Here is a 13,762-nt window from a genome sequence, read left to right as displayed (position 1 = left end):
AACAGGATAGCACAGCATCATCCACAGTGCCAGTGTTTAATGAAGTGTGTCTGTCATCACACTGCATTTCAAGAATTTTTTGTGTTAAAACAAGTGATGAAAAATATTTTGTATCATCACATTTTCTGTTCACTAGGACCTATCACATACAGCTTCCGTTGGATACACAGATCAATTTAAACCTTGTTATAGACTCTACAACTATACCTACTCTCTGCAAAACACTGCACATAGCATGGCAGAGGACATGTCCCACTCTGCCAATTATTAGGGCTTTCTCCCATTCCCTTCATATACGGATCGCACAAGGAACGATTGCTTAAATGCCTATCTGCATGCTGCAATTAGTCTAAGATTGACTTTGTGATCCCTATTGAAGTAATGTGTAGATCAATCATTTAAAGTCAGTTCTAGAAACTTTCTAAGCAGGTTCTCATTACATAGCCTGTTTTTATCTTCAATTGTCTGTCAGCTCAGTTTTTTCAGCATCTCTGTGACAGTGACACTCTCCCATGGGTCAAACAAACATGTGACTGCTTGTGCTGTGTCCATTCAAAATCCTTACTAGTCCTATCTCTTATGGGTCCCACACACTTTAACAACAATCTAGGATGGGCTACATGAGCCTTATTTGAAGTCTCCTGTGTAGGCTGATAGCATTTCTTTAGTATTCTACCTATGAATCACAGTCTGCCAACTGTTTTAGCTATGATTAAGACCATGCAATCATTCCACTTCATATTCCTACAACTTGTTACATCAATGCATTTGTATGAATTGACCGATTCCAACAGCAACTCAATGATTTTATTACAGTCATAGGATACCTTCCTCTCCCCCATTCTGTGGAGTGCACAGTTTCACATTCATGAACATTTACAGCAAGCTGCCAATCTTTGCACTATTTTTCAATATTATCAAGATCTCACTGTATGTTTGCACAGCTTCTTTCAGACATTACATCATTATAGAGGACTGCATGGTGTGCAAAAAGTCTGAGATTACTATTAATGTTGTCTGCAAGATCATTAATACACAACATGAAGAGCAAGGATCCTGACATTCTTCCTTGGGGTATACACAAAGTTTCTTCTACATCTGTCAACGACTCTCCATCCAAGATAGTTTGCAGTGCCCTCTCTACCAAAAAATCCTGGGTCCAGTTAAAAATTTTGCTTGATATACCATATGGGCTAAGGTGGTACTAAGTCAAATGCTTGTTGGAAATCAAGGAATACCCACGGCAAAGCACAAACAAAAGGGACATTTATGTGTAAAATCAGTACAGCCTACTTCATATATCCCCAACTCTTCACTATCTCTTTCTGAAATAGAACATAAGCAGCATGACAGTAGTACACAGATGAATGATACATTGAAACCATTTGTTCTCATGAGCATTCTTCAGTATCTTGTTCATTAACCATACAATAGTTTCGTCTGTCAAATGAACATGTCTGTTCTAATTCTTTGAATAGTAAATTGTATGTCATCATACCCATTTTAGATGTTCATATACCATGAGTTAAGGCAATAGAGGTGTCACTAAAATGCACTACAATAAGATCAGTCCATGAGAAATCTGTAAATTACATGAAAATACTATGGGGAGGTAAGTGTGGAAAAAGGATCATGTAAACTAGACAGTAGAGAAACCATGGCTATTCTGTATATAGAAACAAATCCTACAAAAGAAAATACTGAAAGTAAGTAAACTGTACTGTGATCGGGTCTTAGCACCCGTAGACAACAGTGGCCATGTGTGTGCGAGTTGTGCTTGTGTGAATAAGTGTGAGTTTTCCATGTCTGATGAGAGACTTAGTCCAAAAGCTGAATATATCTTGCATTCTTTTTCAATGTGCTTGTCAGCAACTCAGCACCACTTCTATGTAGTGAGTAGTGTTCTATCCTCTTCATATTACAAATAGTTGGGAAATAAAGAATTCTTGCTTTTAAGTGTGATGTATCTCTTACATGAAACAATGTTCTATTTTCTTTTCTTGGTGAAGATGAAAGCACAAAATGCTGAAAGCTATGCTGGATGATTAGTTTTAGACACATGGTGTTTTAAATTACTCTTGCAATATCTGTTTTGTTTATTATAAACACAAAGTCTTCTGTGAGGGATTTGTTGTTCTGTATTAATTATTCTTCATTTACTGATTCAAGGAAGAGTAGTCAGAGGACTATAAACCCATTAAATCTATACAAAAGTTTCACTCGCCAGCTACTGTATGACACACACCAAAAAGGAAGATGGATATCAACATTTCACCATGAAAGGCAACTTCAACCGCAGATAGAGATAACGGAAGAAAGCTCTCACATAAGATTTCAATTTATTTCAGTACCATGCAAAACAGGTGCTTTACTGATTTGTGCCTCTTTTTTAGTTGTATGTTGAACTATGACAAGAAGACTTTGGAACAATGTATCACTGTTAGTTCAAAGTGTACGTGACCAGTACCTGAGGGCAGTTTTCCCATCGTGTGCACGCTGGTCAGGAGGGGCAGCATGCTCTGAGAGCAGCATCTCCACTAGCAGCGAGTGCCCTTCCTGGGCGGCCAGCAGCAGCGGGCCTTTCCCGTCATTGTCCGCTTCATCCACCCTCGCTCCTGCCTCCAGGAGAGCTTCACACACATCCTTATGACCTTCAAATGCTGCATAATGCAATGGAGTCCATCCAGAATTATCTCGATGCTGTTCATCTAACCCTGTAATGTTGAAAAATTCAATTTGCTACAGAAAAATCTGGAAATAATTCATCAAGCACTACAAACTGAGATCTTACATTTAAAAAAAGAAATTTGCAACAAAGCTGTTCTCAACCCTAGCATTGGTTTGAACTCTGCAACTGACGATATCAGTACTGCCATCATCCAGGTGAATGATGATATTCTTCAATGTTCAGATGTGCGCAACACCTAGGACTTCAAGTATGTGTAAAAATTTCCCAAGTAGTTTTAGTATCCGCTTAGAAATTAATTAATTCATGAAGTCTGTGAACAACTGCCTCTTATTCTTCTCAACAGTTTCCCAATACTGTATCAAAAAATAATGCAGTGCTTGCCCTCAAATGGACATAAAATACTGTGTTAGGATTGATGGTGCCACCTTCAGTCGTGTTTTTAAAATTCCTTTATTCACTGTATGAGGCTTTGGTGCTACACTGACTGTCATCAGGCCTTCAGTTGGCAATAATTGGCTCTGCATCTACATATATAAAGGGCTTGCTATGCACATAAAAAAGTTAGAGTATTTATTTCACATGTGTAGTGAGCCCTTCAAACATGAACTGAACTGCAGACACTGATTTAATTTTATCCCTCGTAATGGTAGGATGTATAGTTGGTTTTAAGCCAATCATCGCCAATTGAGGTCCTGACAACGGTCCAGTGTAGTGCCAAAACGAGTCACACTGAATGAAGGAATTTTAAAGCACCAGCTGAAGGTGGTACCATCAATGCTCACATCTTTCCAGTTGCCAAATACAGATAGATATATAAAAACTAAAATACTGATGTCACATGCTAGACGACTCCTGCTATCCTCTATGCCCTCCAGAAGATTCGGAACATATTTCCACAGGATTTCAAACATAAACTTGTTTTATGACACACACTATGAAACAACCACTATTGTGGTGTAATTCAACACATCATATGATTAGTGAAAACTCTAGAACTAAATGTGAATTGTTGTGTATGTTACATCTGCAGCAGCCATCTCTTTGCTTCATATGCTCAGCTACAATAGTTGCGACCAGACAAATTATATGACCACTATACACTACGTCTACTCCATCAGCTCCTCAGTACACATGCATTCTAGTACCACACATCAGAGATCACATATTTGTCCTCTCATAATAAAGCCTCCAGAACAAGCAAGCCTGCACAATGTGCACAATTCAATGCCATGTTGCTTTTAAGAAGCCGAAGCACTTGCTTCTGCCAATCTTGTAATGTTTCTCCAAAAATCAATGTAAATGGCCTGCCACACAGTAAAGCAAATGCTTCCATCTTCTCCCAGTCTTCAGTAACACCATTTGATTTTCCCCCACCTACACACACACTCACTCTCTCTCTCTCTCTCTCTCTCTCTCTCTCTCTCTCTCTCTCTCACCCCTTCTCTTATGTCCACTGTTCCTAGCACTTGCAGTAATAAACTCTATGTCATAGTAAATGTAACTCATAACACACTTGTAGTGTAATATTTATATAGAACACCTGGTTAAATGCATGAGGAGGTAGACCTAGTCTTGCCAGGTTAAATAAATAAATAATAAACTACAACTGAAACTTGGATTACAAACCCCTGTCGAGCAGCTGCCGGACAACATCGGTTCCACCTTGTGCAGCAGCAACACTCAGCACAGTACGCCCTTCAGGGTCAATGCTATCAACATAACAGCCCCAGAACAGAAGCAGCTCCACTACCGATGAATGCCCCATGGATGACGCAGCCCACAGTGGAGTGCGACCTGCTCGATCTGCGTGGTCAACATCAGCCTCGTACTCCAGAAGTAATTCACAAACATCCCTGGCAACATAAAGACGTTTTTAGAATGGTTCAGTTGTCTCAGTTATTCAGAGATGCATTACACAATTACAGCAATGACATCCACTGCAACTGGAGCATCAAAAGAAATATTGTTCCTTGACAAGCACAATATTTGAGCCATTAATAAGAATTTTCAATTGAGCACAAAAATATAATAATTGTAAATTAAGCAAAAGAGTATCTACAACTTTTAAAGATACCAGCCTGCAATTATAAGACTCTTAAGCACATGAATGTGAAGGATTAGTGGAGAAGAGAGTAACACACGGTTGATGGGTGCATTGAATGGCTAATTATGGGGTACTGAATTGAACCAGAGGGAGAAGAAATTTATAGCACAATTAAATAATTAAAAGAAGGTCTGTTGATAGGATATACCCCGAGACATCAATAATCATCAGTTTGGTAATGGACAGAAGTGTGGAGGGTAAGAACTGACAGGGCAACCAAAGCTTCAATACAATAATCAAGTTCAAATGGATGCACGTATTATTTAAATATTTAAAATCATAAAGAAAGAACCATTGCTAGACCTCACACTGGTCATTTTGATACCACATATGTCTGCCTCCAACTATTTGTCTGGCTATGAAAATCTGGATAAAAATCCATTGTACAGTTTACAGGGAGTCTTTGTTTTCACTCTGCTGAAGCATTTGACCAAAAGTTATGCCAAATAAAAAGAAAGCTGATTCAACTGATTTTATTATATGAGTAATTAGTACTGCTCCTTAAGTTTTTATTATTTTGTTTATACAAAGCAAACGAATTCTATGACAAGTAATGTATTACATACCTGTGACCTTCAAAGGCAGCAACCAGCAGTGGGGTCATTCCATCTTTGTCCTGGTGGTCCACAGCAGCTCCACGTTCAAGGAGGATATTTACTACCTGAAGTGCAAATACAATCATTAGAGATTCACCATATTGTGTAATCATAAACTGGCAAGTGTAATAACAACAAATATCAGGATAATATGAACACAGCTCAGAAATTCTGTAAATGTCTGGACATAGTTAAACTGCTGCTGTGTATGTGACTGCTAATAATTTGAGAAGCCACACCATTTGGGAGGCAGATAGGTGGAAGAATATTACAATTATAATCCAACTGTTATAACATATTTTTAATAATATGTATTATTGGATGGGGGCGAGAGTACTTCTCTCCCACTCTAAAAAAAAAAAAAAAAAAAAAAAAAAAAAAAAAAAAATTAAAAAAGCACAATTTGTAATTGTAGTTGACTTACATTAACAACATACTTTTTAAAGAAGTATCGATGACAGTAGTGTCCAGAACTTGATAACATCTTTAGCACACTCTTTGCAATACCAGTGCATTTTCAGTAATGTGTACTACCAAGAGCATGTGGTGTTGGGGCATTGGAGGGGGAGGGGATGGCAGTACTTCATGACCACCAGAAAAAATTTCTTTAAATATTAATTTTGTTAAGTATTGTTGACTTTTACTCAGAACATACTTTTTTAAGACATATGCATGTTAATGAGCACCCTGAACATGAAAGTTTTGAATGTGACATTCAATGTGAAATTATGGGTTAAGTTTAAACAAAAAATTTAAAACATTTAGGGATTCTGGTATAAGATTTCATTAAGAGCAAGAAATATTTTTTTCAAATTTTTAAAATACAGCACCTGACTAGATTACAGTATTTTCAAAAGGTGAGCACAAAGTACACCCCCTGCTCCATAAAAACTGGTATTGCAATGATTAAGGGGGGATGTAACAGATTTTTGTCCAAAAAAATCGAGTTTTCAAAAATATTACTTTCTTGATCTACACAGTTTAATCCATGTTGTGTGTGCATTTTATCACAACAGCAGCTTTATAAATGCCTTTAAATTGTTAAACTGATTAACTCTGCACTGGCAGCCGCTCCCACCTTTCCGACATTTGGGAAACTGCTTGCTTCATCAGAATTTTTGTCAGTGTGAAGGCTATTTTTTTTTTCAATATCTTTGGCTGACATCTATATCTCTGGCTGACTTCTATATCTTTGCCTGTAAACTTTCTTGCATGTGGTTTATTTACATTTTGACAATAGTAACACATATTAGTAGGTGGAAGGTTGGATTCAGAAACCTTTACGTGGAAGTCAAGATTTATGCATAATGGGTGGTGGAAAAACTATGTTTAGGAAATGGAGGTTTCATGGAAATCAGTTTACCAACAAAAAAGAGGAAGCAGCACTAAATAAAGAACATAAGGTCTCAGCTTCAGCCTCAAAACTTGAGACAGGAGAATTGTACAGGTGCATGAATGATGTTGATATGGATTCCACGTATTGATTTAAAGCTTCTCATTAAATAGAATTTGTTGAGATCTGCTGGACCACAATGAAGCTGAAGGTGACAATTTTCTGGATAGCACTGTCACTGAAGATGAGACATGGTGTCACCACTATGAGCTGGAATCCAAAAGACAGTCCATGGAATGACGGCATGTGTATTCTCCATCAAAGAAGAAATTCAAGAGTCAAGTGGTGTGTACAGTCTTCTGGGATAGCCAGGGTATGGTTCTTTTGGATGTCCTGGAGCCTGGAGAAACTGTCAATTCAGGAAGCTGTGAGATGACACTGACTAAGCTGAAAGCTTGAATTTCCAGGGCAAGGCCAGAGAAGGAGGCCAACTTTCACCTGCAACATGATAATGCCAGGCCCTATACCAGTTCTGTGACCACAAAACTCATTGCAAAATTCAGCTTGGCTGTTTCACCACATCCACCATACAGTCCCGATTTTCAGACTTCCATCTCTTTGAGTCTCTGAAAGATGGACTACATGGCGAACATTTTAAAGACTCAGATGCTGTTGTCAAAGCTGTAAGGAAGTGGTTAGCCTCAGCTGGTTCTGATTTTTACAAGCATGGGATGCAGGCTCTGGTTCATCATTGGGAAAAGTGGATAATGAATGGTGGTGACTATGTGGAAAGATGACAAATCTGTAGCTGAAATATTGCTCTATTTAGCTGTGCTGTTGTGATTTATGTATCTCTTGTAGTTTCCATTAATCAAAATAGGAGGCATTACTTTCGGAACAACCCTTGTATGTCATGAATAAACTGAATTGGCACAGAAAAAGTTTCATGTTAATTAAATTTTCAGTTTTGTGCTTTCATAATAAACACTGTGCTGCACCTGCTTGTACAGCAAACAAACAGTGTCCTAGCATGCAAGTCACGGTGGTCAGTCAAACCATGATCAAATTCACACTGTGGATCGATAACGTAGGCTGGTACTCCACCCAGTCTGAGTGTGGTTTCTAGATGGTTTCCCATCCATGTTTAGGCAAATGCTGAGCTGCTCTCCAAATTCTGCCTCAGAGAATATGATACACAACCAGTTAAAACATAACAACACACAGAACAATGTTTACATCATTCACAGGCAGATGCTGCACATGAATTTCTTCCCTTAGATTACCATGACAACTGTGATATCAGAAAAAGCATCTGGCCACAAAGTTTAATGAAATAAAATTTGTCAAATCCTTATGAAATGGATCCCACACCGGACAGGTAAACTCTGCAGAAAAGAAGAAGAAGAAGATGATGATGATTATAAACACTGTATTCCAATACTCTGCTTATGTCAGTGTCACAACATTCAAGCTTATCCAACGTCGTCATTCTTTTTAAAGCCACTATGTGACATACTGTGGTTACAAAGAAATTACAAAATCTGTGGTGGAGCAAGAGTTGATAATATTTTAACACTGAGAATGGATGAGTGCTGTGAATACATCATCACCAAAGTGTTGCAATTCAATTTTTGTAGTTTGACCACAAGCACTGAAACTTAATTGTGGTGTGACAATTGCTGTGCAACTATTCATGAGACACTGGTTCCCCAGAACAATAAGAAGATTAAAAATATAAATCAAGCTCCATCTAATCAGTGGAGTACTCAACTACAGAAACCACATCAAAAATAATATACATCACTCTAACATAAATATCAGCATCTCAGCACTTTCCACACACTCCGTAAGTTTTCAAACTAAATTTCTTCTGACACATCTTATAAATTTTAACAATAACTCCGTCACTATTTAGCTCCTCGCAAAACCATCTTTACCCAGTTATAAACATTACCCCATCCAGAATTGCACTCCTCGTCCATTCAGAGCATTGCAACAGCAATTTTGGAAAAAAATATACATAGCATATTTTTGAAGTATTTTAAAATTTAAACAAATATTCACTTAACAATAAATATTTGCATAACTATAAACTACAGCACACAGGTCAATGACTTGATTTTATTTCTTAGTGAAAGATACTTTGAAATGAAGAACGTTTACTGATATAGTGCCTAGGTGTATGGGACTGTACCAAATAGAACTAACAGGGAATATTGAACATATACAAAGAAGGGCACCATGAATAGTCATAGGTCTGATTGAGCCTTGGAAGAGCATCACAGAGATACTGAACGAACTGAACTGGCAGACTCTTGAAGATAGGCATAAGCTATCCTGAGAAAGTCTGTTACTAAAGTTTCAAGAACCAGCTTTAAATGAATATACTACAACACTCTGTGTGTCGCTCATGTAGGGATCCTGAGTATAAGATTAGACTAATTAAGGCATGCACAGAGGCATTAAAAAATCATTTTCCCCACACTCCATACATGAATGGAATGGGAAGAAACCCTAATAGCTGGTACAATGGGACGTGCTCTATGCCATGCACTTCACAGTCATTTGTACAGTGTAGATGTAGATGCAGACATAGTTGTGAGTGAGTTAGTCACTACCTTGGAGAGGACCATAACTAGGGGCATCATTTTTACTTTTTATCTTAAGAAGTCACACAGTTTTCCAAAGTAATTATTTTCTGTCAAAACAATAACACCAATGAGTTCCAAAGTGGGGTAAAAAAGCATCATGTTTTCTCTTCAAATCGGTAGTTTGAAATGTTCCAATTTTTATTCCATAACTGCACAAACAATGGAATATTACCATGTATCAAAGATATTTGTGTGTCAGTTATGAAAGAGTTATTCTAATTGCAAAAGTGCCTTACATTTCAAACTTGTGCGCTCAGGGAATCTCAACTATTTGTGTAAGTACCAGCCACATTACAATTTACATTAAAGATCACCAATAGCCTGTACTCTAGTTATTGTAAAATATTTGACTGATAGTATTTCAATATTTCTTCATAGAGTTGTCCTAAAATAAGCAACAGATTACCTAAGCTTTTGATTTTTCAACAATCATCGGTGTATAGTAACACGTTTATCTTTTGGATGGAAACATGTTTTAGTAAGAAAAATATAAAAATACATCCTGCCAATGGAACAGATCTATTTATGGTACACTTCTCCACTGCATAGTGTGAAAACTGGCAACTGACCCTGAATGATGAAAAGTACCAGGGCCTCCACATGAATGTTAAAAAAAAATTCAATAAACTTTGATTACACAATAAATCATACAAATTTAAAGTTGTCAGTTTAGATAAGTACCTGGGGATTATTATTACAAACAACTTAAATGTGAACCATCAGAAAGAAAATATTGTAGAAAAGACATACTGAAGACTATACCGAACAAGGTGGTGCAGTGGTTAGTAAGGACAATAGTTCAACCTATGTCCGGCCATCCTGATTTGAGTTTCCCATGACTTCCCTAAATTGCTTCAAGCAAATGGCAGGATGTTTCTTTGAAACGGCATGGCTGACTTCCTTCCCTAATCTGATGGAACCGATGACCCCTCTGTTTGATCCCTCTCCAAAACACCAACAACCAACCAACTACTGAATACTACATTTTATTGCCAGTATACTTAGAAGACACAACAAATATACTAAAGAGACTGTCTACAATACAATGGTCCATCCTCTTCTGGAATATTGTTGTGCATTATGGAATCTTTATCAAACAGGTTGACAGAGGACACCAAAGAAGTTCAAAGGACATGTTGTTTTGTACTACTGCAAAATATGGGGGAAGAGTGCCACGAATATGATATGCAAGTTAGAGTAGCAAAAATTAAAGCAAAGGCATTTCTCCATTGTGGCCAGATCTTTTCATGAAATTTCAATAACCAACTTTGTCTTCCAAACGCAAAAATATTTTATTTGGAAGAAAGACCATGATGATAAAGTAAAAGAAATCAGAGCTCACATGGAAAGATTTAGGTCCTCAGTTTTCCCATGTGACTATTTGAGAGAGAAACAGTTGAGAAATAGTCTAATAGTGGTTCTATCAATTCTCTGTCAAACACATAAGAGTGAACTGCATGTTAGTCATGCAGATGTATACAAAAATGTGACTACTTTTATGCTCCTTTCAAATACTATGCAGAAAAGTTGCATGAATAAAGGTTATGCTTATGTTTAGTTACCTTCACATATCCTTCATTTGCAGGCACACAGAGGGCTGCTACAGACAGTGCTGTTCGACCATCAGCATCTTCATGGTTGATCTCTGCTCCAAAGTCGAGCAAATGCTCAACTATCTCAGAATGACCCATATATGCTGCAGCAATCAAGGCCGTTCGCCCCTCATCATCTGTTCGATTTACGTCAGCACCGTGTCGAAGCAGGGCCAGGACGATGTCCTCATGTCCTCCCCATGCGGCAGCTCGCAGTGCTGTCCTCTGGTCAGAGTCTGCACAGTCAACAGCTGCACCGTGCGCCAGAAGTGCTTCCACAACCTAAGAAACAGTTCTTTGTCTTCACAACATACTACACAGCGACAGCACAGAGTAACAAATGTGACATCATTTTTGCCCACAACAGACAAACTGAATACTGGAACTATTATGTCCTTTTGGATAAATCTCAAAGCATCAGTGGGTTACATTCGGGGACACAGCTGCCTTCGATAGCAATATTCCTTACAGCAGTAAACGCTATGCAAAACTCAGAATACAAAGGACGGATTCGCTCTGAACATTTAACATGAATAGCAACACCATTCTAACAATTCACAGCAGGTTCAGACACTGCTGCCAGTAGAATTTTTACATATTTTTTGCAAATTAACTCTTACAGAAACATCTTGTTTTCATACTGCACTAAGATGTGCAATGTTTACTAAAGATTACATCATCTGCTTCAATAGCCAGAATTAAGCTAATCAACAGGCATTTGCTTTCAATTTTTGGGCTGTTATTGTAAAAGAACTATTGATTGGCTGTATAGAAACATCTAAAACACCAAGTATCTCTTGTAAAACATCCCATAGTAATTAACAGCCAGTTTCAACATGACAGGGCAACAACACATTTTGTGCGCAACATTAGTGGCCAACTTATTGTCTAGTTTGGATAATGATTTATTGGTCACAGATAGTCTTATGAAGTCTTGTGAACCACATAGTTTGTGGTATGGCTGTGAGGTTTGTAGTAGCCACTGACGTTTTGTACCAATTTCCTGGTATGCTAGAACACGTAAACTGTGTTGTACTACTAGCAGTCAACATTTTAAGCAGTTAAAATGAAAACATTATGTATTGTAAAAGAACAAGTAGTAAAGAGCACAGTAATTAGTGTACATGTTTTACTTGAAGACTGTAGGCTTATACTCATATAATTTTGGTTATCTGTTCTTGCATGCATTTTACAGTAAAGAGACAGTGAAATTTATTTATTCAACCCAATCTGATTAGGATCGTCAAGACCATCTCTTACAGCAGACCAGGATACACACATACCTTTTTTACATCGTAAGTACCTAACAAATAACAGTTTCAATATGACAAGTAACATTAAAATGAAACTTCCTGGCAGATCAAAATTGTGTGCAGAACCAAGACTCAAACTCTGAACTGTTGCCTTTCGCAGGCAAATGCTCTACTATCTGAGCTACCCAAGCACAACTCAAGACCCATTCTCACGGATTTAATTCCACTAGTGCACATCTCCTACCTTCAAAACTTCACAGAAGCTCTTCTGCAGAACTTGCAGAACTAGCACTCCTGCAAGAAAAGATATTGTGGAGAATGGCTTAGCCACAGCCTTGGGGATTTTTCCAGAATGAAATTTTCATTCTGCAGCAGAGTGGGCATTGATATGAAACTTTCTGGCAGATTAAAACTGTGTGCCGGACCGAGCACTTGCCCGTGAAAGGCAATGGTCCCGAGTTTGAGTCTTGATCTAGCGCACAGTTTTAATCTGCCATGAAGTTTCATACCAATGCACACTCCGCTGCAGAGTGAAAATTTCATTCTGGAATATTAAAATGATTACAGTGTCTGAATTGAAATGCGAGTAACTAATATTGCAAAAATTGGCAGTTGACCCTAAATAGCGGAAAATGTGAGGTCATCCACATGAGTGCTAAAAGGAGTCCATTAAACTTCGGTTACATGATAAATCAGTCTAATCTAAAGGCTGTAAATTCAACTGAATACCTAGGTACTACAGTTACAAACAACTTAAATTGGAAGGAACACACAGAAAATGTTGTGGGGAAGGTTAACCAAAGACTGTATTTTATTGGTAGGACACTTACAAAATGTAACAGTTCTACTAAGGAGACTGCCTACACTATGCTTGTCTGTCTTCTTTTAGTATACAGCTGCACAGTGTGGGGTCCTTACCAGATAGGACTGATGGAGTACATCGAAAAAGTTCGTAGGACAGCACGTTTTGTATTATCGTGAAATATAGGAGAGAGTGTCACAGAAATGATACAGGATTTGGGATGGACATCATTAAAAAAAAAAGACATTTTTTGTTGTAATGGAATCTTCTCACGAAATTCCAATCACCAACTTTCTCCTCCAAATGCGAAAATACTTTGTTGACACCGATCTACGTACGGAGAAATGATCACCACGATAAAATAAGGGAAATCAGAGCTCGTATGGAAAGATATAGGTGTTCATTCTTTCCGCACGCTATACAAGATAACAGAGAATTGTTAAGGTGGTTCGATGAACCCTCTGCCAGGCATCTAAATGTGATTTGCAGAGTATCCATGCAGAGGTAGATGTAGATGTACTATATCAAAAGCCGTACACGATCCTAGATGATTATAAATCTAGTATGTCAGTCCCAAATTGCTCAATAACAATGAACTGTGAAGAGTGTTTTCCCCATGCCAAAGCACTAGGTGAACATTTCCAAATAAACTATAACACTATATCAACAATGCAAGGAAAAGACAGATTGCTACTTACTGTAAAGATGACTTGTTAGGCTGCAGACAGGCACAATTAAGAGA

At 37.8% G+C, this 13,762-nt stretch overlaps 1 protein-coding gene across 1 annotated transcript in view; it reads right to left on the bottom strand.

Annotated features, from left to right (window-relative positions):
- The window catches only part of LOC124544794 (ankyrin repeat domain-containing protein 50-like), a 371,911-nt gene that overhangs the window by 69,910 nt on the left and 288,239 nt on the right, over positions 1-13,762 (bottom strand). The window contains exons 12-15 of the mRNA XM_047123476.1: positions 10,936-11,247; positions 5,360-5,454; positions 4,316-4,542; positions 2,468-2,714 (exon numbers count right to left, since the gene is read on the bottom strand). Of these exons, the coding sequence (XP_046979432.1) occupies positions 2,468-2,714; positions 4,316-4,542; positions 5,360-5,454; positions 10,936-11,247 (881 nt within the window). The remainder of the gene's footprint in view (positions 1-2,467; positions 2,715-4,315; positions 4,543-5,359; positions 5,455-10,935; positions 11,248-13,762) is intronic.

This window comes from Schistocerca americana, chromosome 8, assembly GCF_021461395.2.
Source record: "Schistocerca americana isolate TAMUIC-IGC-003095 chromosome 8, iqSchAmer2.1, whole genome shotgun sequence".
NCBI lineage: Eukaryota > Metazoa > Arthropoda > Insecta > Orthoptera > Acrididae > Schistocerca > Schistocerca americana.
This window is presented reverse-complemented; position numbering and strand designations above follow the sequence as displayed.